The sequence below is a fragment of the Nycticebus coucang genome, chromosome 22 (genome assembly GCF_027406575.1).
Source record: "Nycticebus coucang isolate mNycCou1 chromosome 22, mNycCou1.pri, whole genome shotgun sequence".
Taxonomy (NCBI): domain Eukaryota; kingdom Metazoa; phylum Chordata; class Mammalia; order Primates; family Lorisidae; genus Nycticebus; species Nycticebus coucang.
This window is the reverse complement of record NC_069801.1, coordinates 54,004,660-54,031,885: the sequence shown is the minus strand read 5'-3', so window position 1 is coordinate 54,031,885 and position 27,226 is coordinate 54,004,660. Positions and strand designations below refer to the sequence as shown.

Sequence of the window (27,226 nt, the reverse complement as noted above, 5' to 3'; positions counted from 1 at the left end):
GCAAGTCCATAAACGTTATCCACCATATTAACAGAGGCAAAAATAAAGATCATATAATCCTCTCAATAGATGCAGAAAAAGCATTTGATAAAATCCAGCATCCTTTTCTAATTAGAACACTGAAGAGTATAGGCATAGGTGGCACATTTCTAAAACTGATTGAAGCTATCTATGACAAACCCACAGCCAATATTTTACTGAATGGAGTAAAACTGAAAGCTTTTCCTCTTAGAACTGGAACCAGACAAGGTTGTCCTCTGTCACCTTTACTATTCAACGTAGTGCTGGAAGTTCTAGCCAATACAATTAGGCAAGACAAGGAAATCAAGGGAATCCAAATGGGAGCAGAGGAAGTCAAACTCTCCCTCTTTGCTGACGACATGATCTTATACTTAGAGAACCCCAAAGACTCAACCACAAGACTCCTAGAAGTCATCAAAAAATACAGTAATGTTTCAGGATATAAAATCAATGTCCACAAGTCAGTAGCCTTTGTATACACCAATAACAGTCAAGATGAGAAGCTAATTAAGGACACAACTCCCTTCACCATAGTTTCAAAGAAATTGAAATACCTAGGAATATACCTAACGAAGGAGGTGAAGGACCTCTATAAAGAAAACTATGAAATCCTCAGAAAGGAAATAGCAGAGGATATTAACAAATGGAAGAACATACCATGCTCATGGATGGGAAGAATTAACATTGTTAAAATGTCTATACTTCCCAAAGCAATCTACCTATTCAATGCCATTCCTATCAAAGTACCTACATCATACTTTCAAGATTTGGAAGAAATGATTCTGCATTTTGTATGGAACCAGAAAAAACCCTGTATAGCTAAGGCAGTTCTTAGTAACAAAAATAAAGCTGGCGGCATCAGCATACCAGATTTTAGTCTGTACTACAAAGCCATAGTGGTCAAGACAGCATGGTACTGGCACAAAAACAGAGACATAGACACTTGGAATCAAATTGAACACCAAGAAATGAAACTAACATCTTACACCACCTAATCTTCGATAAGCCAAACAAGAACTTACCTTGGGGGAAAGACTCCCTATTCAATAAATGGTGTTGGGAGAACTGGATGTCTACATGTAAAAGACTGAAACTGGACCCACACCTTTCCCCACTCACAAAAATTGATTCAAGATGGATAAAGGACTTAAATTTAAGGCATGAAACAATAAAAATCCTCAAAGAAAGCATAGGAAAAACACTAGAAAATATTGGCCTGGGGGAAGACTTCATGAAGACTGCCATGGCAATTGCAACAACAACAAAAATAAACAAATGGGACTTCATTAAACTGAAAAGCTTCTGTACAGCTAAGGACACAATAACCAAAGCAAAGAGACAACCTACACAATGGGAAAGGATATTTGCATATTTTCAATCAGACAAAAGCTTGATAACCAGGATCTATAGAGAACTCAAATTAATCCACATGAAAAAAGCCAACAATCCCTTATATCAATGGGCAAGAGACATGAATAGAACTTTCTCTAAAGACCACATACGAATGGCTAACAAACACATGAAAAAATGTTCATCATCTCTATATATTAGAGAAATGCAAATCAAAACAACCCTGAGATATCATCTAACCCCAGTGAGAATGGCCCACATCACAAAATCTCAAAACTACAGATGCTGGCGTGGATGTGGAGAGAAGGGAACACTTTTACACTGCTGGTGGGACTGCAAACTAGTACAACCTTTCTGGAAGGAAGTATGGAGAAACCTCAAAGCACTCAAGCTAGACCTCCCATTCGATCCTGCAATCCCATTACTGGGCATCTACCCAGAAGGAAAAAAATCCTTTTATCATAAGGACACTTGTACTAGACTGTTTATTGCAGCTCAATTACCATTGCCAAAATGTGGAAACAGCCTAAATGCCCACCAACCCAGGAATGGATTAACAAGCTGTGGTATATGTATACCATGGAATACTATTCAGCCATTAAAAAAAATGGAGACTTTACATCCTTCATATTAACCTGGATGGAAGTGGAAGACATTATTCTTAGTAAAGCATCACAAAAATGGAGAAGCATGAATCCTATGTACTCAATCTTGATATGAGGACAATTAATGACAATTAAGGTTATGGGGGGGGAAGCAGAAAGAGGGATGGAGGGAGGAGGGTGGGGCCTTAGTGTGTGTCACATTTTATGGGGGCAAGACATGATTGCAAGAGGGACTTTACCTAACAATTGCAATCAGTGTAACTGGCTTATTGTACCCTCAATGAATCCCCAACAATAAAAAAAAAAAAAGTCATACATCACAATCAAGTAGGTTTTATCCCAAGGATGTAAGGCTGGTTTACCATACTCAAGTCCATAAACGTAATTCACCATATCAGAAGCAAAAACAAAGACCATATGATCCTCTCAATAAATGCAGAAAAAACATTCAAAAAAATCCAGCATCCTGGGCGGCGCCTGTGGCTCAAGGAGTAGGGCACCGGTCCCATATCCCGGAGGTGGTAGGTTCAAACCCAGCCCTGGCAAAAAAAAAAAAAAAAAAAAAAATCCAGCATCCTTTTCTAATTAGAACACTGAAGAGTATAGGCATAGATGGCACATTTCTTAAACTGATTGAAGCTATCTATGACAAACCCACAGCTAGTATTATACTGAATGGAGTAAAACTCAAACCTTTTCTACTTAGAACTGGAACCAGACAAGCTTGTCCTCTATCACCACTACTATTCAACATTGTGCTGGATGTTCTAGCCAATATAACCAGGCAAGAGAAGGAAATAAAGGGCATCCAAATGGGAGCAGAGGAGGTCAAACCCTCCCTCCTTGCTGACAATATGATCTTATACTTAGAGAACCCCAAAGACTCAACCACAAGATTCCTGGAAGTCATCAAAAAATACAGTAATGTCTCAGGATATAAAATCAATGTCCACAGTCAGTAGCCTTTGTATATGGCAATAACAGTCAAGCTGAGAGGCTAATTAAGGACACAACTCCCTTCACCATAGCTACAAAGAAAATGAAATACCTAAAAATATATCTAACAAAAGAGTTAAAGGACCTCTATAAAGAAAATTACAAAACCCTAAGAAAAGAAATAGTGGAAGATATTAACAAATGGAAAAACATACCATGTTCATGGGTGGGAAGAATCAACAGTGTTAAAATGTCTATACTACCCAAAGCAATCTACAGATTCAATGCAATCCCCCATTAAAATCTCCACATCATACTTTCAAGATTTGGGGGAAAAAAATTATTCGTTTTCTATGGAACCAGAAAAAACCTGTATAACTAAGGCAATTCTTAGAAATAAAAACATAGCCGGGGGCATCAGCCTACCAGATTTTAGACAGTACTACAAGGCCATAGTGATCAAAATGGCATGGTATTGGCACAAAAATAGAGACATGGGCACCTGGAACTGAATAGAAAAACATGAGATGAAGCTAACATCTTACAGCCACCTAATCTTTGATGAACCAAACAGGAACATACACTGGGGAAAGAATCCCTATTCAGTAAAAGGTGCTGAGAGAACTGGATAATCACATGTCAAAGACTGAAACTGGACCTTCCCCTTTCACCACTCACTAAAATCGATTCAGGATGGATGAAAAATCTAAATCTAAGGCACGAAACAATAAAAATCCTTGAAGAAAATGGGGAGAAAACACTTTAAGATATTGCCGTGGGGGAAGACTTTATGAAGAAGACTTCAGTGGCAATTGCAACAGAAGCAAAAATAAACAAATGGTACTTTATTAAACTGAATAGCTTCTGTATTGCTAAGGAGACAACAGCCCGAGCAAATGGATAATCATCAGAATGGGAAAAGATATTTTCATTTTATGAATCGGACAAAAGATTGATAACTAGGATCTACAGAGAACTCAAATTAATCAACATAAAAAGAGCCACCCTTGTATCAATGGGCAAGAGATATGATTAGAACCTTCTCCGAAGAAGACAGATGAAGGGCTAACAAACATGTGAAAAAATGCTCAGCATCCCTAATTATTAGAGAAATGCAAATCAAAACCACCCTGAGATATCACCTAATCCCAGTAAGAATGGCCCACATCACAAAGTCTCAAAGCTGTAGATGCTGGCGTTGAAGAGGAGAGAAGGGAACACTTTTACACTGCTGGTGGGACTGCAAACTAATACAACCTTTTTGGAAGGAAGTATGGAAAATCCTCAAAGAACTCAAAATAGACCTCCCATTTGATCCTGTAATCCCCTCTGGACATCTACCCAGAAGAAAAAAAAATTCCTTTTATCATAAGGACATTTGCACTAGACTATTTATCGCAGCTCAATTTACAATCGCCAAAATGTGGAATCAGCCTAAATGCCCACCAACCCAGGAATGGATTAACAAGCTGTGGTATGTGTATACCATGGAATACTATTCAGCCACTAACAAGATGGAGACTATACATCTTTTGTACTAACTTGGATGGAAGTGGAACACATTCTTCTTAGTAAAGCATCACAAGAATGGAGAAGCAAGAATCCAATGTACTCAATTTTAATATGAGGACAACTGATGACCTAGTACCCGGTGGGGGTTAGGAGAATGGGGGAGCAGAGAGAGGGAAGGAGAGAGGGGGTGGGGAGTCACAGTGTTTGGCCTACCTCTTGGGGGAGGAATATATTTATAAGAAGGACTTTGCCAGACTAATGCAATTAGTGTAACTTGGTTCTTTGTACCCTCTGAATCCTCAACAAGAAAACATAAATAAAAAACGATATTACAGCCCCTAAATATTTCTATATCAAGCAACAAAATTACATACAGTCAGTATGATGTAGGAGTCCCAGATTCTTCCTTGACTGTGACTATCCTATGTGTCAATTCTGGGCAAGTAGCCAGGCTTACAAAGCCAAGCTTTTCCTCTCTCTTTAGAGAATTCTGCAAAGTTGAATGGTGGCTTCATCTAGCCAGATATTAATGTTCCCTTCTGAAAAGAGGGCTGCTATTCTTGTTCTGCCCACTGTGGTCGCTAAACTTTTTACACCAATGGTTGAGTCAGATGTCTAGCTGAAGGGCTGCTGGACGTTGTGATGATATTAATAGTTAATATCTATTGAAATCCTTCCACATATGGCATTATGCTGAGCATTATGCTTTCATAGTCCTGAGCAGAAAAGTTAAATAACTCAAGGTCACACATCCAGCAAGTAGCAGAGAAGGCTTTCCAACCAGAAGTCATGACCACAGAGGCAGCTCTCTTAAGAGGCACTCAAGGCCAGCCTGAGTCCACATGTTTGATTTACTACACAGGTAAGCAGAATTATGCAACCAACCACAGAAATGCCATGCTGGACTTAGGATGTCAAATTTGATGTCTCCCTTGGCTAAGGCAGTGGCCTCTGCTAAGGCAGGTCTGGGTTCTCCTTGCTCTGGTTTGCTTGTGAGATCTGCTGGCAGTCTTAGGAGGGTCCCTGCTCCCTGCTGTCATGCTCTGTCTCTGGGTTACATCACTTCCATGCCTCAAGGCTCTTAACATCCTTTGAAGAAATGTGTCAGTCTTTATATTTGCCAATTTTCAAAGTCCATTCGTCGTAAGTCTTGAGTGCTGATCAGAGAATTGCTTCACTTGTGAGTCTGGAAATGTTTCCCTATGGGTGGGTGCTGCAGCGGCCTGCCTGCCTCTAATCAAAAAGTACTGGCTATTTCTGTGAGCCAAATTCTCTATCAACAGCGGCTAAAGAAAGGTAACTTCAGACACTCTTTGAGAGAAAAAGCCTCTTTTGATTAAGGCTTGTATTTTTTTTTTTTTAAACCCCTCATGAAGCATTTCCACTGCCTGGATGTGGTAATGGCCATCAAGGATGGCTGCCAGTGAACCACACAGCACATCTGGGCTGGTCCGGTAACTCGATTCAACTAGTAGAATATCAGAGCCTTAAGAGGATCTGGCAACTTCTGCTTTTATGCTTTTAGGGCCCCTGAGCTGCCATGTAAGAAGTCCATTGCCCCTGCCAGAGAGACCACCAGAGCGGCTGGTGGACGGGGCAGAGGAGCAGACCCTACAGGAGACCCAAAGCCCTAAGTGAGCTGTCCCAGCTGTCCCTGAGCCATCTAGTGTCCAAGCTGAGTCAGCGCACGCCTGAGTGGGGAATCACCTGGGCTGACATCACGCTGAATAGAAACATCCATTTCTGCTGTCTCAGGAATATGAATAATAGGAACATAATAGATGGGTTGTTGGGTGTTTTTTTCTGTTTTTTTTTTCCAGATAACAAAGAGAACTTTTATTTAGGAAGAACAAAGAGAAAGTTTCCAAAGAAAGTTGGGAGTGAGTCCCTCTCATGAAGGACGGAAGGTGAGAGAGACCCATAGTTGATGTTTTAAGCCACTCAGCTTTGGGGTAATTTCTTATGGCATTCCCAGAAACCCTGTGTAACATTATATGATGTCAGTAATTGCATCTTAATTCAAAAGGCTGACTGTTCAACCACTTGGCTCTTTGGTTTGGGGCTTTACAAGTACAGACAAGTTTTCCCAACTTCCCCAACCCAGCCACCACCCCGGTGAAATCAGGAAAGCATATGGCTCTTGACAGTTACCTACTTGTAATTACAGATGTATGCAATGACTTGAATTTATCTCTGTGAAACTGGAAGCTCCTTGAGGACAAGGAGCCAAGGGTGATATTTGCTGCTGAATCCTCCATTTAGCACATAGTTGAGTATAGTGGACATTGAAAATATATATTTTGAATTGATTCAAAGCTCAGATTAGTGTGAAGTTCAGAGTAACAGATTGAGAAATCATTCATTTGCTAAGCTGAGAAGTTTGAACTTGATCCTGTGGTGAGCAAATGAACAGATGAACAATGTGACTTAAATTTAACAATTTGCCACAGTTAATTCACAAACTCAATGCAACTGTGCAACCCATGCGGTTGTTTTGAGTCTCCCAGGGAATTAGTTGTGTGGCGCATTGCCAGATGGAATCCTGTCTTTCCCTCCTTACACATTTCTACCATTCCTGGAAATACCGGAAATTAAGAAAATGGGGACTCAGGCTATTTATTTTTAAATAAACCAATTGCCTATTCTTACATATAAAAACGTTTTTAAAAAATGAATTTGTTTCCCTAGTTAAACTTGACGTTTCATTATCTATGCCAATGGTATCAATGCCTCATTTTTCATGAGGTCAGTATAACAATTAAAGATTTGGGGGAACAAAAATAAGAAAATATGTTGTGCTATGCCTCCAGTATTAAACGTGTAATTATATGTAGACGCTGAGAACTGCTGGGTAACTTATGAGACATCTAACTCATCGAAGCAGCCACACGTGAGCCCTGGAGACACCGTGGCTCCTGACTGATCTCTACATGTTCACCTTGCTTTGGGGACTCCACTGCAAACATAATGGCCCTCACTGTCCTGGCCTATCTGCTCTCTTCTGACCCTTTCTCCTTATATGTACTGTTGAGTCCTCTCTGGCCAATGATCAGGATCTGAGCAGTGTCCCCAGGCCCTAAGTCAATAGCACCAAAACAAATTGTGTCTAAAGGGGTATCTCCCCAGTCTTCCCAACGTCCCCAATGATGTTGACAGAGGCCTCAAAGCCAGCTCTCCTCTGGGCACCGTGGGGACCCCCTTGCCTGGGGACTTGCTGCTGGCCTTTGGATCTCCCTGGTTGTCAGGGTGGTCATCACCATCATTCCTGCTCACCTGTTCTTCGCACACTAATTACTTTTTCCTAAACTAGATGGCTTACACAATGTCCTATGTCCACCCCTTCCCACTTACGGCCAGAGAGAAGCACTAAGCTATACTTTGTAGACCGTGCGCGGTAGAAGCAGCAGGGTACCGCACAGGTCTACAGAGAAAGGCATTGCCTTTATATACAGACCCGTACATACTAGCAGACCCAAAGGCCAAATAAAACCCTAGACTAGACAGGGAGCCTCCTCGCTGAATAGAGGCTTTCTGCCTCCACCAGAGCAGTGTCAGACGCTGGCCACTTAAATGCCTGTTTCAACCCATGACTCCTTTCCAGCTAATGCTTGCCAATGAGAATTGTGGGGAGGAAGACGCATTTGTGTAGGGACTGCTGCCTGCTCTAACAGAAAGAGCTGTCAGAGAAATCACTCTAACAGAAAGGCACTGTGAGCTCTGTGGCCTAGCGCATTCCCGTCAGCAGAGGGTGGGAACCTTCTGTTCCACACGGTCACACAGGAACCCAGGCTCCCAGAGGCTCTGTCGTCTTCTACGCTAACTTCCCAGGTAACCCTGCATATTCACATCTAGCTAGCGGAGGGTTTAGGATGGCACATGGGAGAGGTTTTGTGGATCAGCCCTAAAACAGCACATATGACTTCTCTCTGTAGTCCATTACCCGGGCTTTCGCCACAGGGCTAACTATAATTGCAGGGAAGTTGCAGGATGTCCTGAGCCCAAGAGGCAGGGGGTATGGGCTCCATGAACAGCTACTCTCTGTCCCACAAGAGAATGAGACCTGCATTAATTTTGCTGGCTATCGTTATCTATCCTTTAATTATTGTTTTTTCCCTCTTCATTTTTTCCAGTTGGGAATAGAGCCACTTCCTTCTCACTTGGGCCTTATTTGCCACGGGGTAGCCCTCCAATGACCTCACTGCCGACTCAGCCAACCCACTTTTCTTTTTGGGACAATTTTGAACCACAGTGGTGATAACACACAAGCCATGGACAAGGCATTCTAATGGCACCTTAAAATAGCACCTTGGGTGATGTAGTTATCTCCACAGTCTGCTAAGGGCTCGTTTAAATCAGGTTTAAATCAGGTTCCCAAGGCTACAGGGAAAACCTCCAGTAAAAACAGTAGAGACCGGGGATTCTGAGACACTGATTAAACAATAGGGGGGGATATACCTTGCCCCCTCCAGGATCCAGGGAAGGTGAATTTGGAAGACAAGATGCTCGCCTGCAGGTGGGCGGGCCTGGCTGTAATCCGCAGAATGGAGGCCGGGGGCAGGGGGGGGGGTGATGCAGGAGAAAACACATGCTCTGAACAGTCAGCCCGAGGGACTTCATGCCCTAACCGAGAACCCTGACCTCAGGCATCATAACCTCATCTCTGTGCAGAGCTGCACGCCATGCAAGGCCCTTCCTGTCTAGTGTGTTACTCACTTTGCTCAACAACATGCGACAGACATCATGTTTCTGTCCCCTCTCCAGCTCTCCTCTGTCTTGCTACCACTGCTCTAATTCAGCTCTCATCAGCTCTCAGGGGACCATTAGGCTGGCCTCCTAACAGCTCTCTCTGCTCCAAACTGCCTGCCTCTAATCCCTTCTCTACACTACAGCAAGGGTACTCTCTCCCACAAACCAGGTGGTCCCCTCCCCCCCCCTCCTAACACCCTTCACTCGCTCCCCTCCCACTTAGGATAAAATCCATATCCTTTGCGTTGCCTACCTGATAAGGCTCCTGCCTGCCTCTCCTGGCTCATTTCTTTCCCCTGCTCGTGCTGAATTCTGTGCCCCACTGACACTGAAGGGCTGATGGTGTCGACTGACCTTGAGAAATTTCCCACCTTTGCATCTTGCTTTTGCTCACCCCTCTCTCATAGGGTCACATGCCCTCCCTTTGGTTGGCTAAGTCCTCTTTAACTCATAAGAGTCAGCCCACTGCTGAGAGAGCTTTCCCAATAACACACTCACTCATGTGCACACACATGCACCTGCAGTGCTGATGTCCACACTGCCCTGTGCAGACCCCTCTCGCTGCACTTGTCACTGTGCACAGGGTCACCTGTGCCTGTCCTCTCAGTAAGCTGTCCGCTCTCTTCGGGAAGGCTGACCACTCATTCATCTTGATGTCCAGTCCCCTGTATTGCACCTGGCGCCTGGTAGATACTCAATAAATGGTTATTGTGAAGCATTATTTCAACAAGCCTGAATTTTCAATTTGGAAGTTGACTGCTCATAGGGGTTAGGGATTTATTCAGGATATAAACTAATAAATAGGAGAAATGACATGCTGATCTAGGTCTTTCTGAATCCCCCAATACTTCAGACTACACCACATTCCCTTCGGATGGACAACATGTAATTCTGTGAGCTGAGAAAATTTGAGGAAAATTTTTTTGTTTTTGCTTCTTTTGAATCTCAGATCCTTTTAAGTGTTTTCTTTTTTTTTCACCAGAAAAATGCACACACATACACAGCAAATTTTGTGTGCAATATCAGAGTATATTGGTCAGGATAGGATAGCTGTTGCTGCAGTAACACATAAACCACAAGATCTCAGTGATAGGCACAACAGATGGTTAATTCTCACTCACATAAAGCCCCTCCACCTGTCACTTGGGGTATAGACTCCTTCCACCAAAAGACGCTGCTGTCTCAACGCATGCTCCCAAATAAACACGACAGAAAGGGAGAGAAATGGAGGAAGCACATTGGCTCTTCATCACCTCAGTGGGAAATTGGAGCATGTCTCTGGTAAATTGCAAAATGTCCACAAATCCTTCCAACCCTGTATGTATACCCTTTTGCTCTGTGACTATTGGTCCTCCCATCAACAAAAATAAGCTATTTCTTCACCTCTTGAATATGTGCTTGGCCTCCCTTTGGCCAATGGGACATCAAGAAACATAATGTAAGCAGAGGCTTGGAGAGCACTTACTATGCATTGAAGCTTGCCCCTTTTACCTGTTTTGTAAAACCATAAATTCATGATGCCGTCAACCCTGAGTGAATCTATTTGGAGACACGTGGCATAGACTCCTCCTTGCTTCAGCCAACAGCCAGCCCAGCAGACAGAAGGGACCATCATGCAGGTGAGTAAGGCCTTCCTGGATCAACCAGGCCCTGGCTCACCTGCTGCCCACTGACCACACCCAGGCAGGACAGGCAGACCCACCCAGCTTAGCCTAGACCTGTTTGATGAACCAAAGGATTATGAGCTGATAAATAGTTATTGTTTTAAACGACTGCATCTTGGGATTAGGTACTATGCAGCAAAAGCTAACAGCTTATACAAAAATAGGTTCCAGGAGTGGAGTCTTGCTATAACAAAACCTGAAATGTGACATTGGCTATGAAACTGGGTGGAAAATCTGTTATCAAATACTAGAAAAACAGAAACTGTTAACGATCCGTAGACCTAAAGTTAGGAGCGCCTACATATGGTTTAAAGACCTAGAGACAGCTGTACTAATACGAAACCAATATATAAACAACTAGACACTTACACAAAAGAAAAAACACAAGTGTAGTCTAATGAGGAGGAGGGGAGAAGGAGACAGGGAGGAGAAGGGGGGGCGGAGGGCCATTGGCTAGATCTCACCCAGTGTGCACAATGTGAGGGTGTTCAGCAGCCCCCTGGGTGAAGGGCTCAACGACAACTTGAATTTACCTTAAAAATGAAAACAATGTAACCTAAATATTTGTACCCTCATATTAATCTGAAATAAAAAAAAAAACATAAAGACAGAGACATAGGATCAGTTTATAAATATCTCCCATGGTCACAGACGAGATTTAAAACTCTTCCTAAGAGCAGCTGTACCAGACGGGTGATAAGCTATGACAATTATGCTAGGCCTACATCTGGGCTGGTACTTCCTAGGGGCGGGGGGAAGCTTCAGAATTAGAAAAAGCAGAGTTGGGTAGTCAGGCAAAGAACTTGTACGTAGTCACAGATCTGCCACTGACCAGCTACGGGATCCCCGTCCCATCTTCCATCTCATTTGGAAGATGATACAGAGCTTGTTGGCTTACTGTCAAGACCAAAAATGATGATGAATGGGAAAACTGTTAAATTACCAAGCACTGTCCATGAAAAACGTGTGTATTGCTCTTACTGCAGTCTGAGGTTGCCACGTCCCTGGCCTGACCTCGGGGGAGCAGCTCCTGGAGCATCATGAAGTTGGAATTTCAGGAGGCCCACTGGGGCCTGGAACCAAAGAACACTAACTGTCAGTCTATCAGGAAGGCATTCTTGAGTGAGTGACATTAGTATCAGTGTTTTCAATCTCATGGCACACTCAAACCTATAGTTAAACTTCCTCAGCACACTTAAATTATGTTGATCAAAAAAAAAAAAAAGATTAGGCCAGCCCAGTGGCTTACACCTGCAATCCTAGCACTCTGGGAGGCCGAGGCAGGTGAATCGCTTCAGCTCAGGAGTTCCAGACCAGCCTGAGCAAGAGCAAGACCTTTCTAATGTACACAGCTATGATTTAATAAAATAAATAAATAAATAAATAAAAATAAAAACAGAAAAGCCAGTGGGGGTCGTGGAAGGTGCCTGTAGTCTCAGTTACTTAGGAGGTTGAGGCAAGAAGATGACTAGAACCCAGGAGTTTTAGGTCGCGGTGAGATATAATGCCAGGGCACTCTACCCAGAGAAAAGGAGTAAGACTCTGTCTCAAAAAAAAAAAAAGAAAAAAAGAATATACTTACTGTGCCTTGAACTTCTTTCCAAAATAATTTAATTAATTATCTTTAAAAATTTTCATGGCACACCTAACATCCTCTCAGGGCACACCACAGTTTGTTTACAACCTAAATAAAGAGTTGTGTTTAACCAAGTGGTGCATACCTTGGGCAGAGGGAATAGCATGCTCGCATATCTGCTGGGGGGCATGTGGTTCATCCCCACAACTGGTGGGGGGAGCACGCAGGTCCCGCCGTGAGTACATCAGCTTGAGGGCTAAGAGGGGACCTTACCTTGTAAGGACTTGACTTCTAAATACAGGCAGACATGAGAAGAGTCACAGATGTTTGCTGAAACGCAATTTTCTGCTTGTTTACAAATGATTAACTACCACGATCAATTGTGTCAAAGTTCAGGTCACTGCTTCCTTTGGGACAGTGATGAGACGGTGCCTCGTGCTTGGGTTAACGACAGCTGGAATGCCCACAGGAAGGTGTGACAGCAGAGCTTGTGTCCTATGTTTTGGACACAATTAACATGAGGACACTGCTGTCCTCTCTGTTTTCCATCATGTCCCACCCCAGCTGCTATGGAGACATGGCAGGGCCGGGAGAACTCCAGCAGTGTCAGGATAGAGGTCAAGGGTGCAGTGTTTTACACACTGAAACCCCAAACAACCATATGCAGTGGATATTAGTAACTTATCATCCCCATTTTACAGATGAGAAAACAGTCTCGGAGAAATGACGTTGCTCATTTAAGGAAATCAAGTCCAGTCTGCGTCCGCTCTGCCAGCCCCACCTCAGGTATTGCCTCCCTCCACTGCCCCCCGCCCCGAGGTTCCTCCCCACCCCTGCGGTGTGGACCACAGCAGAGCCAGCGTCTGTGTAGACTCAGCCCTTCCTGGCTTTATAAGCGTCAAGTTAGTGCTCCTGGGACTTCGATGTTGATTTGGGGGAGTCAGTGACGGTCTTCAGGAAGGTGGATGCCAGAGTCTCTATCACGTATTGTTGCCTTTCTGTTGCCAAAGTGCTTCTCTCTTGCTACACCCCTGTATTCCTTGACACAGGTGGAGGGGGTACCATCTCCAGGCAAGGATCAGGGCTAACACCCTGTGTCTAAGCTGGAACTGAAAATGCAAAGATGACTATCACCTGTGGTCACCAGCGATCCAGAAAGCATTTCTAGAGGTTTCCAGCTAAATGTTTGCCTGCATTATGCCATTTCAAGAGTACGTTAGTGTGATATTTTTATTTAATCCAGTGTAACATTAAGGGGTGTTCACAGGCTAATCTGAGAACTGTCCAGAATGATAAAAGATGAAGATGGAAGTGTCCCAACAGGCTCACATTAAACAAGTGACTCTCCATACGTGAGTGATGCCTGCCTTGGCTGTGGTCAGCCCTATGGGAAAGACAGTGGGTGTCCCCTGACCTTGAATGTGGGAGAGGTGGCAAGGCAATGCTGGAGATGAATGTTCCATCTCCCTGTACTACCCACCTACCCACTTCCCTTCCCAACAAAGTCAGGGAAGCTATTTCCTCCTACATAGAATGAAATTCTACATAAATTATAAAACAACAACACATATTTGGACAATTATCTTCTTGTAGATATTTTCATAAATACTTATCTGGGCAGGATTTTCACATGTAGCCTCTCATCTGACTCTCCCAAGTCCACATGATAGGTGGGCATTGTTCCCAATTTCACATGTGAGGAAACCGAGACAGCCAGAAAAAATATGACCTGCCTGGCAGGGCATGGTGGCTCACGCCTGTAATCCCAGCACCCCAGGAGGCCGAGGTGGGAGGATCGCTTGAGCTCAGGAGTTTGAGGTTGCTCTGAGCTATGATGATGCCGCGGCACTCTTACTCAGGGCGACAGAGTGAGACTCTGTCTCAAAAACAAAACAAAAAAAATATGGGCTGACTTATGAAGAGGATGCACTGTATTTGCCAGGCAATGCTCAAAGTATTCTGAATATAGATATTTGTTTAAATGTCACAAAAACCCAGTGAGGTAGGTACTATTATTATTCCTTTTTTATAGATGGGAAACTTAGGCCCAGGGAGGGTTAGTGATTTACTCTGGGTCACAGAGCTGGTGGATCATATAGGAGGAACTTGAACTCAGATCCATGGGCTGTAGAGCCCTGCAGCCTCTTGCCAATGTGCTCCAAATCACACAGCCAAGAGAGAGGCAAAAACAGAATTCAAACCTTGGCCCACCTGACTCCAAATCCTGTGTCCTACTTAGTAATAGCTCACCTGTCTGAGTGCTCAACGGAGGCCTGTGCTGAGCACTTCCCTACTTCAACTTACTTAATTCTCAACATTTTGCAGGTGAGGGAAGTGAGACACAGGAGTAACTTGTCTGTGGCCCCAATGCTGGTAAGTGGCAGAGAAGGACCTTGAATCTGGGCAGCCTGCAGCTACAGCCCTCAGACCTTCCTGTCTCACTACCAGCCTGTCCTCTCAGCGGCTCACCCTGAAGTCTGTCATAGTTGAATAAAACCACACAGCCGCGGGCTTTTCCATCCTTCTTGTTGGTTTCCAAAGTCACAGTTCAATTTTTGGTCTGTGCAAAGTCTAAGCGTTTCCAGTCATGGGTGGAATTCTGTTTACTTTGCTGAGTTGTTTGCTGTCTAAGGACACAAGCTGACGGTGGGCCATCCTGTGTAGACTTGTCATGAATCTAGGAGGCTCGGCGTTGAAAAAAATGAAGAAATTCAGGATGTGGGCTTGGAGGGGGCCGCTGGAGCGGTTCCTTCTTCTCTGTGCTGCCCTGGGCTGTCTCAGTCTGCCTGGCTGCAGGTAAGTGACGGTTACGGATGATTCCCTGATCAGTGATGTGATAGGAAATATGAAACCACATAGTGCTGAACGTTTCTTTGTCACATGCCTGTTGGAGGAGCATCTCTAAAAGCTATTTGCATGCGTCTGATACACTAACACTAACAACTCTCTCCAAATTATTGTGGGACCACGTGATTGACTTCAACAGAAGTTCCTGTAAGAAATGGACATGTTTAAAAGTGTCTTGTCATGCTGAGAAGAATAGACTATTTGCTCTGTATTCCGAACAAAGCTACGGTGTGATTCTTTATCCAAAAGAGAGTTTGCTATGTATGCGGAGAGAAAGAGCCAATTCACATGAATGATTTTAATAAATGGGAGCGACCCTCTCTGCCTGCCCATCTGCTCAAAATTTCTGGGCTCTCGGATTCTCTCCCCCTCTCGTTCTTTCCAGATGCCTCCAGAAGTTAAATACTTTATCACTTTTAGTCTTCATTAATAGAGTGCAAAATAAGCTAAAGAAAAGATCTGAATGATGCCCCATGAATATATCAATGTACACAGCTATGATTTAATAAAAAAAAAAAAAGAAAAGATCTTAGAGTTGGAACTTGGGCTCTAGTGAAAGAAGAGCCAGAGATTTGGAAATTGGGGGCCCCTCCTAGTGCATGAGAAGCCCCAACCGTAATGTGGAAGTGCTCCCAGGCCTCCTGTGAGCACTCCTGTGGGAAAAGAGACTTTGTTTAATTTAATTAATTAATTTATTTATTTTTGAGACAGAGCCTCAAGCTGTCACCCTGGGTAGAGTGCTGTGGCATCACAGCTCACAGCAACATTCAACTCCTGGGCTCAAGCGATTCTCCTGCCTCTGTCTCCCCAGTAGCTGGGACTATAGGCGCTGCCACAATGCCTGGCTATTTCTTGGTTGTAGTTGTTATTGTTGTTTGGCGGCCTGGGCTGGACTCAAACCCGCCAGCTCAGGTGTATGTGGCTGAAGCCTTAGCTGCTTGAGCCACAGGCGCTGGCCTGGAAAGGAGACTTTTAATGTCATTTCTTTTATTTAATCAAAAAATGCTATCTGAGCACAACCTCCCATGTGGTGTGAGGCACACCCAGCACTCATCGGACACACCCTCTATTTCCAGCCATGGCTTCCACTCAGCCCCTACGGGGCATCACCCCAAGAACAGGACTGGGACTATTCACTCCCCATTGGGCACTCAATAAATAACAGCTATTGGGATTAGTAAGCATTTCAATTCAGCCCAGAGAATAACTAAGCTGCTAGGGCCTTCCCGTGTGTACTATGTGTATACAGGGAAGCATTAGTATCCGAGGAGATGTGTCTGGAATAGAGGGGACAAGGGAGCCGCAGCTCCCTATCTGTATCCTCGTGCCTCTGTGCAAAGCCCCTGGCCAGGCTGTTAGGACACGGAGACCAACAGACATCAAGAGCTCAGGGTCCCAGGTGAGCTCACACCGTGACCTGTGTTGCAGGAGATGGTGCCGGGCGATCAGGAAGCTCAGAGAGGGTGATCAGATCTACAGGGCTCGGGGTGGGGAAGGGCTTTTAGAAGACCCATGCTCAGGCCGAATCTTTATAGATGAGCAGATGCTTACTGAACGGCTCAGAGGGTGAGGGGTGTACCCAGCAGAGGGGGCAACACGGGGAGGCATCGGAGTGTGAGAGGGGGCTGTGAGCACAGGCCACGGTGGACAGGTGGAAGGAATGAGGTTGAGAAGAAAGGAGCAGGTGTCAGAGCACAGCCAGGACCCGTGGGGGCCCCTGGTGTACCAGCGAAGGAGCTCAGATATGTCCTTTGGGTAACTGGGAGCCACTGAAGGATATAAAGTAAGGGGGGACATGACCCCTTTACACACTGGAACATTCACTCTGCAAGCAGCGGTGGGCGGGCGAGTGGCTGAGTCCAGAGACGGCTGGAAACTTTGTTTAAGCCCCACAGCAACATCTCAAGGGGGGCCTTCCTCTCATCCTCTCTACGCAGAACAGCAACCTGGTCGTTAGAGAGAAACAACGATCCTCTCACATTTAGTGACTCAAACCCAGACCTCTGCCTGTGGTTACCGTGGGGCAGTTGTGGACATGGCAGGTGTTAGGACTCCATCCACGAACAAGAATAGTCTTAGTTCTGGGGTAGAAAATGCGGAAACTGCATTCGTATTACCTAACAGAGATTTGGGGGCTTTTTTCATTTGCTGTTATAATCGATTCAGATGAAATCATCCTAGCATTGCCACAGATCTGTCGTATACGGATTGGCACTCTGTGCCAGGGACTTTGAAACATTAGCTTTACTCCTCACAGCTACTTGAGGTAAGGGCTGTTGTGTAGTTTCACAGAGAGAGGTCAGAGAAATGATGGAACCGTCCCACTGTCCCCACTCCATCCACAGCAGACTCTGGATGCAGATTCAGCTTGCTCGGGCTCCAGCGCCCCCGGCACGCTCCCTCTTCTCTTCCCGCCTCTCACTGCTGCTTGATCGGGCTTCCGGTGGCTGTGCCATTTCTCTATCTCCGGGACACACATTTGTTGCCTTGAGATGTTGCTTTAAATCTCATGTCTACCACAGCAAACAGCAGCGGGAAGAGAAATTGGAAACCTGCCACCCAGAAGCTGCCCCTTCTAGCGAAGAAAAAAGATGCTGCTTGCAAGGGCGGCGGGGCGGGGGATGCAGCTGCCTAGACAAATTGTGTGTGACAAGAAAGTTGTTGTGTCAGGGCATTTCTACCGAAAGCCAAAATATATTGACGCACCCCATCTATATGAGCTGATGGCTCGCAATTTACTGCTGACCTAATCCTGCTGTACAGCATGGATCCATCTTTATTTTGATCGGAGACGCCTGTTAGGACGGGAGCGCGAGACCTGGGCCCAGTGAAATATGTCCTAATGCCGGCTACAGCATTCCCTGCACCCCACGGAAAGGCCTCACCTTGCTGGCCCTTATGTGGAGAGAACACACATTTAAGAACTTGAGAAAGGGCCTTGACTGTAGCGTTATTGGCAGTTGCGAAGCATCGAGAAAATGCAAATGTCCATCGAGGAGAAAAAGAATAAATTAAAGGCAACCTATGCCTGCAGTAGAACATCCAGATGAAAGAAATGAATGAGATCTTTATAAATCAGCAGGTCTAGGCCTCAGAGAGGCATGTTGATTGACAAATGCAAGTTGCGGAATAAAATGTATAGCATGAGGAAAACACATACAAGCAAGACTACATATACTTTTTATATGTCAAAATATTTAAAAGAGGCCAGGCCTGGTGGCTCATGCCTCACTCTGGGAGGCTGAGGCAGGTGGATTGTTTGAGCTCTGGAGTTCGAGACCAGCCTAAGCAAGAGTGAGACCCTGTCTCTACTAAATAAAGAAAAACTAGCTAGCCATTATGGTGGGTACCCGTAGTCCCAGCAACTTGGGAGGCTGAGGCAGGAGGATCTCTTGATCCCAGGAGTTTGGGGATGCTGTGAATGATAATGCCATGGCACTCTACCCAGGGTGACAGAGTGAGATTCTGTCCCTCCCCGCCCGCTAAAAAAGATACTTAAAAGAGGGCGGTGCCTGGATACTTAAAAAGATACTAAAAAAGATACTTTAGAGAGGGTGGTGGCTCAAAGAGTAGGGCGCAGGTGGTAGGTTCAAACCCAGCCCCGGCAAAAAACTGAAAAAAAAAAAGATACTTAAAAGAAACTGGAAAGGTCCACACCAAATTTACAGCAACAGGTGTCTCTGAAGTGCGGGGCGGGGGGGGCAATAAAACATATGTAGTATAGTATCAAACTACAGGGATTTTCTTTTTTTTTATGTTTTAAAAAAGGCTTAAAACAAGTATCCAGAATGTTAACAATTGCCAATCTAGGTGGGAATACATAGGAATTTATTATTTTATTTTTTGTACTTCTTTAGGTATATTTATTTTTCCAGTGTTAAAAGCAGACAGAGGATTTTGGGCTTGGCACCTGTAGTACAGTGGTTATGGCACTGGCCACATACACCGAGGCTGGTGGGTTCAAACCTAGCCTGGGCCAGCTAAAAAAAACAACCATGACAACTGCAACAAAAAATGGCCAGGCGTTGTGGTGGGCACCTGTGGTCCCAGCTACTTGGGGGGCTGAGGCAGGAGAATCACTTAAGCCCAAGAGTTGGAGGTTGCTGTGAGCTGTGACACTACGGCACTCTACCCAGGGCGACACAATGAGACTGTCTCAAAAAAAAAAAGCACCTGTGGGCTCAGTGAGTAGGGCGCCAGCCCCATATACCGAGGGTGGCGGGTTCAAACCCAGCCCCAGCTGAACTGCAACCAAAAAATAGCCGGGCATTGTGGCAGGTGCCTGTAGTCCCAGCTGCTCAGGAGGCTGAGGCAGGAGAATCGCAGAAGCCCAAGAGCTGGAGGTTGCTGTGAGTCCTGTGACATCATGGCACTCTACTGAAGACGGTAAAGTGAGACTCTGTCTCTACAAAAAAAAAAAAAGCATTCAGAGGATTTTGAATGATGGTAGTTACATCAGTTGGTCAAAATGTCCCCTGGGTTTGTTTGTATAGCAATTCATAGAAGTGAAAGAAAAATGTAACCCTATGCCAGGCCTGGGTGAGACCTGGGCTTAGGTGGCTCCTGGTCACTCCCAGGAACTAAAGATGCTATCAACTGGTACCCTTCCTTTCCGATTTGCATCTCGTAGTACTAATAAACCACACCCATCTCATCTGATGTAATTTATAAACACACTATTTATTCAGCTGATTACTTCATGATATCGCCAGCTCCATAATGAAAACTGGGTACAAAAAATGAGGGTTCTGGTTGTTAAAACAACTTTTTGCCAAGTCCCTTCCGTACATGGTCATATTGCCCATTAACAGGCTTTCAAATCTCAGAGAGCAAAGTCATTGTGACTCCTAACAGCTAGTGTGCACGTTACTCATCTGCTCAGCCTCCACCATGGCTCTGAAGTTAGCTTGATAGTTGCTAAAAACACAATGCAATCATTTTGTATTGAAATAGGAAAGAAGTGCCCCTCGGAGCTGTCAAATACATACTTAGGAGAAGCCGACTCACAGACCATATTGTTTGGTCAAACCTGGGCAAATTAGTAGTTAAGAACACATTCTGAAGCCCCCTATGGCAGGCAGAGTCCTACCTCCAGGAACTGCTTTAAAATATCCACCTGTGGTTTCCAGTAGAGTTGTGACCTTTTGTTAAAGACCAGCTTTACTAGGCAATTGATTTTTGCTTGTCTCGGAGGAGCTCAGGGACAGGAATTTCACCGTCGTTGATATTATCCTCTTTTTAGGACTTCTGCCGAGTGACAAAGTGTTGTTAATGACCTTGTCTGGAGTGACGTCCTGTGTATTGGGGGCAGGGAAGACTGTGTGGTGTCCTTCTGTCTAATGACTCAATCCTGGATGCAGGGAAGGGAGAGGCCTTACGCAGAGACTGGAGCGGGGTGTTGGAGCCGAAGCCGGCCGGTTCCCTTGCAGGTGGCTTGGTGCAGTGGACAAGACACCCACTCCAGAATCAAACAGACTTCAGCTCAGATTTCAACACCGCCGCACACCAGCTGTGTGATGGTGAACACGGCACTGTCTTCGCGTGTCCGGGAGGCAATGCTCCCCAGCTGCCTTCTAGCATTGCCGGGAGGCTGGGGCGAGAGAGCACAGTCCAACACCCAGCACAGCCTTGGAACGGCGTTATGCTCAGCAAGCCTCTTTCCCTCTTCTCATCTTCTTTTTTTGCCTTGGAAACAAACACAAATTACAAAGGGCCTTACGGTGTAGCACTTCTTTCCAGATGGAAAATAAAGCAAGAATCATGATCTACCCATCCTGTTATTGATGGGGAAACTGGAGGCCCAGAGCGTGCTCATTCATTCACTTGTGTCCCACTGTGCCCAGGAACTGAGCAGAAAGCACAGCCCATCTTCTGGCTGTATTTCAGGTCTCACATGGCCTGACTGCTCTGTAGATGGAATACAATCTGCTGTCTGCCCCTCCACCTGCAGTGCCAGGCTTCACCCCCTGTGCACCTCTATAGACGTTCCATACCCTAGACTTGGCATGATACCAGTCTCTCCTGGTCTTTTGGTGGTGCCGATACCCCCAAGGGCTTATCTTTGACTCACTTCTCTTCTTAAGAACCATCTCATTCTCTTCCATAGCTTTTCACAATCAGATCTACATCTGTAGCATAAATCTTTCTTCCTGGGTTCCAAACGCAGGTAGGAACCATTTACTGAATGGGTCTGTGTAGGTGCCCCTCGGTACCTGGAACTCAGCATGTCCCATGGGAAACTTAACATCTGAGACTCCTCCTTTTCTCCTGTGTTTCCCACCATTCATGAAGTCAAACTGGAAACTAGCATCTACTTACCTCCTTCCTCTCTCTAACCACCCACTTTGCCATCTAATTCCCCATTCCTTTTATCCTTTCCCCCTGAGAAACATGTCTGCCTTCCCCATCCCCTCTCCCCGGCCACTGCTGTGGTCCAGGTTCATCCACTTCACTGGCTCTGCTGTGCCAGCCTCCTCCCCATTACCCGGCTGCCAGACCATCCTGACCCCCACCCACCCACACACACCTGAGGCACAGCTCTAGATTGGGGGGTGGGGGAGGGGAGCCTACTTGGTAAAGTCCCATAGAGCTAAGATGTGAGACATTTTCTCTCTTCTTACTCTAAGATGAATGTGACTTTCTGAAGGCACAAACTGCCTGATATTTGTCTGTCCCCCCGGAGCACAAAGTAGAGTATGCTTTCACAGACTCTTCACACGAAATGATATCTTAAAGATAATCTAGGTCAAACCTCTCATTTTCCAGAGGCTGAAACAGAGGCCCAGGGATGGGGAGCAAATTGCTAAAGATCATACATCTAGCTCTGGTCATATTCCCTGAATATCTACAGTGCTTTAGAGTTTACACTATCATTTTTAATCCTAGAAGTAGCCTTATGAAGTGGGAGTAATTATCCCCATTATGTGGATGAGAAAAATGAAGCTCTTGCAGCTTAAAAAAACCAGTCCAGCTCCCAGCTGTTAACAGACTGTCTTCTGATCCAAGTTCAATACTCTTTTGACTACAGCTAGCCATAATGTCTGGCACTTACGGAGTGTTCAATAAATATTTGTTAAATGAGTTGACTTAGCCCTGCACAAGTGAGCAGACGCGCGGTTATTGAATGAATGGATAGGTGGTTGGATGTATAATTAATTCCCTTCTGATACTGACTCTCTTCTATGGTGGCTTTTTAGAAGTGAAAGGCTGCATTCCTTTGAGTCAAATGCAGTCAACAAGAGCTTTGCTAAGACCAGGCACATGCGGAGTGTGGACCTTGCCCCAATGCCTATTGATTGTGAACTTTCCAGCTGGTCCTCCTGGACGGCATGTGATCCCTGCCAGAAGAAGAGAGTAAGTACCAAGCCTGGAAGGGCTCTGAGCTTCTAGGAGCCCCGATCCTCTGTGACATCTGCTGAGGTGTTGCCAACAATGGCTGACCCGTAAGAGGCCCTTGATAGATGTTGGCTGATTTAATTAATGCAACCTTCCTCTCTGTGCTTCCAAGTAGCAGTCAGATCCTTCCTTTGTTCCTCAGTGCTTTCCAAGCACATCTATCCTTGTTCACTCTCTCGGCTCCCTAATTGGACTCCCAGCCTTGAACCTGTTCTTTCCATCCATCTTTCATGGTGCAACTAGGGGAAGTACACATATCATGTTATTAGTCCAAGATGTCTTTCCCCAGCTTGAAACCTTGGCCCTTAGGATCAAATCCAAATTCATGGCATTCGAGGGTCCCCAAGACCTAACCTAGCCTACATCTCCATAGGCGATCCCCAGCCCAGCACTCGGAACCCTTTCTCTTCTCTGGCCACTTCACTCTCTCTGGGCCTTTATTCTGGCCCTTTCTCGGGCCTTTTCCATTTCCTTCACTGCGTATCACCTACTCATAATTTGGAAGTCTGCTCAGGAGCCTTCCCTGACTCCTCCTCAGCCCCCTTCCATTTATAAGACTACCATTTAGGAGCGTCAATGGTTCCCTATTATTCCTCTCTCCCAGCATTTATCACAGTGCAGCTTCACTTAATAGTAAACTCGTAAAGACTTGTTCTATTCTGTGTCTCCAATGTGTAGGTGAGCTTCTGGCACACAATGGGTATGTTGAAAATATTTGGTGCTTGATCTCATTCTACTTTCTGAGGTGCCTATTAGGAAGGGAGGATTTCTGTTATACTTTCTGTTCGGCTGACAGGTAAACAAAGAATCAGAGCCGGTAGGTCAGTGACTTCTTGGGTTCACCAAACAGCAGGTGTGAACTTGAACTCAGGCCACTGGCTCTTTGTCTCGTGTCCTACTAACGAACGCACACAGTCTCTGCTGTGTTTGTCCTTCAGCCTCCTTTGTCATAGAAGGGCTGACCCAGGGTCTGAGCCCTGAGGACAGCAGATGTGTCAGAGAAAAGATAATAGCTGCTGCTTCCCGGGTCCTTGGGAAACCAAACCAGCCATGGGCTGAGACTCTAAAGAGGCTGTAGAAGCTGGCTTGGGACAATTATGCAGTTAATTGGATCAATGGAGAGATCCAAGCAGGATCATTCAGTTCCCAAAGTAGGTTTTATTGCTGAAGTTATCAGCATTGATCCAATTATTGGGATAATTGCTTCATCTGCGCCAGAAACCAAGTCGACTCAGCGTGAGCTAGCCAGCCAGCCAGAGCTCCTCATTCTGAGTGTGCTGCAGGGCCACCGTGGGCTGCAACCAGACTTCTCAGCTCAACCTGGGAGATGTTTTGTCTCCATTTTTGCCATGCTCCTTTGCCTTTGGAGCCCAGGGCTGGTCTTCTCTTGGTCTTCCTTTCAGGCCTTGTCCTTCCCTCACAGGCTTTGCCTTTCACCAAGAACGACCCTCTGGAAGTAAAGGAGCAATGGACAAAGTATTTCTTGTTTAGATTTCCAAAGCCACGAGTACAGATGCCATATGAGTAATAATTTTCCTTGTTAATATTTCTTTGTGCAAAGGGGCTACTATTCAAGTTTGCCCTTCTTTTGTGCACCAAAATCTTCACTGCAATTAACCTTTGGAACCCCCACTCCCCAGTCTAATCAGTTCCTTCCTCTGAAGCAGTTTCTCCTTGCCCCCAGGATAAGACACTAAATCCACCTTCCCGGCGGGCTGGGTGTTGTCTGCTCCCATCTATGTCTTCCTCCAACTCTGATCCCTCTCCCTCTTGCCCTCTTCTCTCCAGCCAGGAAGGATTTCTTTTTGTTTTCTAGAACATGGCACATCCCCTCATTGTTGGTTCAATAATTTCCCTTACCCAGGTTGCTCTTCGCTGGTTGTGTATGTGTCTGCCTGACATTTCCACTGCGCCTTCAAGTGTCAGCCTGGTTGTCACTTCTTCCAGGAGTCTTTGACTGTCTCTTAAGTTTGCCTGGAGGATGTTCCCATGAGCATAGGGAAACTCTGCATTTGCACTGTCTTGGCACCTGTTACACTGCGTTGTCACTGCCTGGGGCCCACCAGTACGTGTGACCTGCTTGAGGGCAGCTGGATAGCAGGATCATAAGGAAAACTGAACAAGCAGACAAAAGTAACGCCTACTTTTTTTAACATTGAGTGGTTAAGTCAATAACTTTGGAATAAATGAACAAGAAGGTATAGTTATAGCAATATGACTACTAATCCTCTTTAATAATAAAGAAGAAAAATAAGCACAAAGCACTGAGCGCCTACCATGTACCAGACAACATAATGAGATTATATAATTTAAACTTCAGTGCTACCCATTTAGATAATTCATTATACCCATTTGAATCTTGTAAATTAAGATTCACAAAGGTTAAGTAACTCACCCAACATCACATGACTGGAAAGTATCAGAGTCGCTTGTGGCTCCAGAGCTCATTGTGTTTTCCATTTATAATATGCCCATGCCTTAAGGAAAAAATGAGAAGACTCAAATTATCTCATTGGAGCAATTAAGCTGGGAGAACATCTGTGGTTTTGTTATTGAACTAGTCATTTAATAGTGAGTCCATTTACTAATTTTGACTCCGAGGCTCATGGCTTTTCTACATTCAGCAAATCTTGACTGATCCCTGAAGATGTAGAGATCAAGGCAAGGTCTCCGCCCTCAGAGAGCTCACAGTGTAGTTGGGGACAGTCAGGATCCTTAAGTGTAGATACCTGGGGAAGTGCAAGCGGCCAGGGAGCATCTATCAGTGGAGCCTGGAGCCTGACTCCAGGCCCGTTTGCACTGAGCATCCGTTAGGTCCCAAGACTCTGCCCCTGTTCACTGTACTTCTCTCTGCTACAGTACAGACATGCCTACTTACTCCGGCCCTCACAGTTCCACGGAGACCCATGCGACGACTCCTCTGACAAGGAAGTGGAAGACTGTGTTACCAACAGCCCATGCAGGAGTCAAGTGAGATGTGAAGGCTTTGTGTGTGCACAGACAGGTATGAATCAATGTAGGAGTGAGAGGGGAAACTTGCAAATGAGGCGGTGACACATGATGATGAAGTGTGGGCCATGCCTGGTGCTCAAGGTCAGGGTCACGGGACAGGCTTGGAGGTGTCCTTGTGTCCATATCACTGACATCCTTTTACATGTACTATTTCTTTTCTTTCTTTCTTTTTTTTTTTTGCAGTTTTTTTTCAAACCCGGGGCTGGGTTTGAACCCGCACCTCTGTCATATGGGGCCAGCGCCCTACTCCTTTGAGCCACAGGCACCGCCCTACATGTACTATTTCATGACAATAACCCTATCAAGTCAGGTGTTGTTATTGTTCCCATTTTCCAACTGAAGAAATTGAGATGTGGGGAGGTTACTTGCCCAAGATCAGAGAGCAGGTAAGTGGAAGGGTTTCAACTAGAACATTCGGCATTAAGGACACCAAAATTGTGGGTCCTAGAATCAGAAACAGGGTCAGGTCTTATTTTGACTTTGTGACTAGAAGTCACTTAACTAGAAGTCTTCATTTTTGTCCTCTCAACAGAAAGTCAGGGGTGATGTCAATACCTTACAAGTCCGTTGTAAGAGTCGAGTGACCTCATGGATACGGAAGCTCTTGGTAGACTCTTAGCTCTGCTGGCTCCCTCCGGGACCTGGACCTGAGTACAGTGTGGCAGAACCTTAGACAGTTAGAGAGCATGGTCAGCGTCATTGATCTCTGAGGACTCCTTGGAAAGATAGTCCCTGTCATCTGCATTTCTATATCACCGCATCCACGAAGGTGTAGCAGTGTCAATGAAGATTATTGATTATAAGAAGGAAGGAAAGAAAAGTAGAGGGAAAGATGGAGGGAGGAGGGAAGGAATACATACATGAGTTCTCAGTTGCTGCAAAATTAAATACTTTTCCAACTTTTCCATTCATTTAGGAAATCTAAGCAAAATACGCCTATTTCTCCAAGCAAAAATAAGGGTATTTGGACCCAAATTATCTAGACAGGAGTTGTAACTTTATGCATTTACTGCACCCATATGGACTGGGGACTGGGATCTTTCAAGAAAGATCTTAGTGTTTCTTAGAGCAATTTCTAGGGCTGACTGCAAATGGAAAATTCCATCCAATAAATCCAGGAGACTTTTACAGCGTATCCATGGACTCGTTATGGCCAGTGTTTCATGATTCTGACCTAAGCCGTAATGGTTATTCAGGCAGGCTGTGCTTTAAATACCTTGTAAGAAACATTTGAAGACCAGATTATTATTTTGCTACTTTTAACCCTACAAGAACATTGGTTAAAAGTGACCAGGTACATCTAAGGAAACAGAGTCACCTGTCTAATGGGCTGTATCCCCTAGCCATGTACAAATAAAATAGGAAGCCACGTCAGTGGGGAAAGAAGTTAATAGGAAGCAAAAGTGATACAAATAAAGTTTCACTATCAACATGTGGAGCTCAGGAATTCCCAAAGACCACACTAAAGACCATCACACCAAAGACCATCACACTAGCCAAATTAACAGAAGAGTCCTTTCTTTAAAAGCCGGCTGGTGATGCTTCACACCCAACACAGGGGT

General features: G+C 45.1%; 1 protein-coding gene and 1 long non-coding RNA gene across 4 annotated transcripts in view; one reads left to right on the top strand and one right to left on the bottom strand.

The window, feature by feature from the left end:
- Positions 1-12,731, bottom strand: part of LOC128574520 (uncharacterized) — a 42,308-nt gene extending 29,577 nt beyond the window's left edge. Inside the window, exon 1 of one of the 3 annotated variants that reach the window (XR_008376815.1) lies at positions 12,684-12,731. This is a non-coding gene — a long non-coding RNA (uncharacterized LOC128574520). Of the gene's footprint in view, positions 1-9,423; positions 12,514-12,683 lie in introns of those variants that run through there. The other 2 variants (XR_008376814.1, XR_008376813.1) reach the window with 2 other exon arrangements.
- Positions 12,732-14,995: 2,264 nt separating this feature from the next.
- Positions 14,996-27,226, top strand: part of C8B (complement C8 beta chain) — a 46,295-nt gene continuing 34,064 nt past the window's right edge. Inside the window, exons 1-3 of the mRNA XM_053575144.1 lie at positions 14,996-15,206; positions 22,454-22,610; positions 25,512-25,656. Coding sequence (XP_053431119.1) covers positions 15,082-15,206; positions 22,454-22,610; positions 25,512-25,656 — 427 coding nt within the window. The 5' untranslated portion in view covers positions 14,996-15,081. The remainder of the gene's footprint in view (positions 15,207-22,453; positions 22,611-25,511; positions 25,657-27,226) is intronic.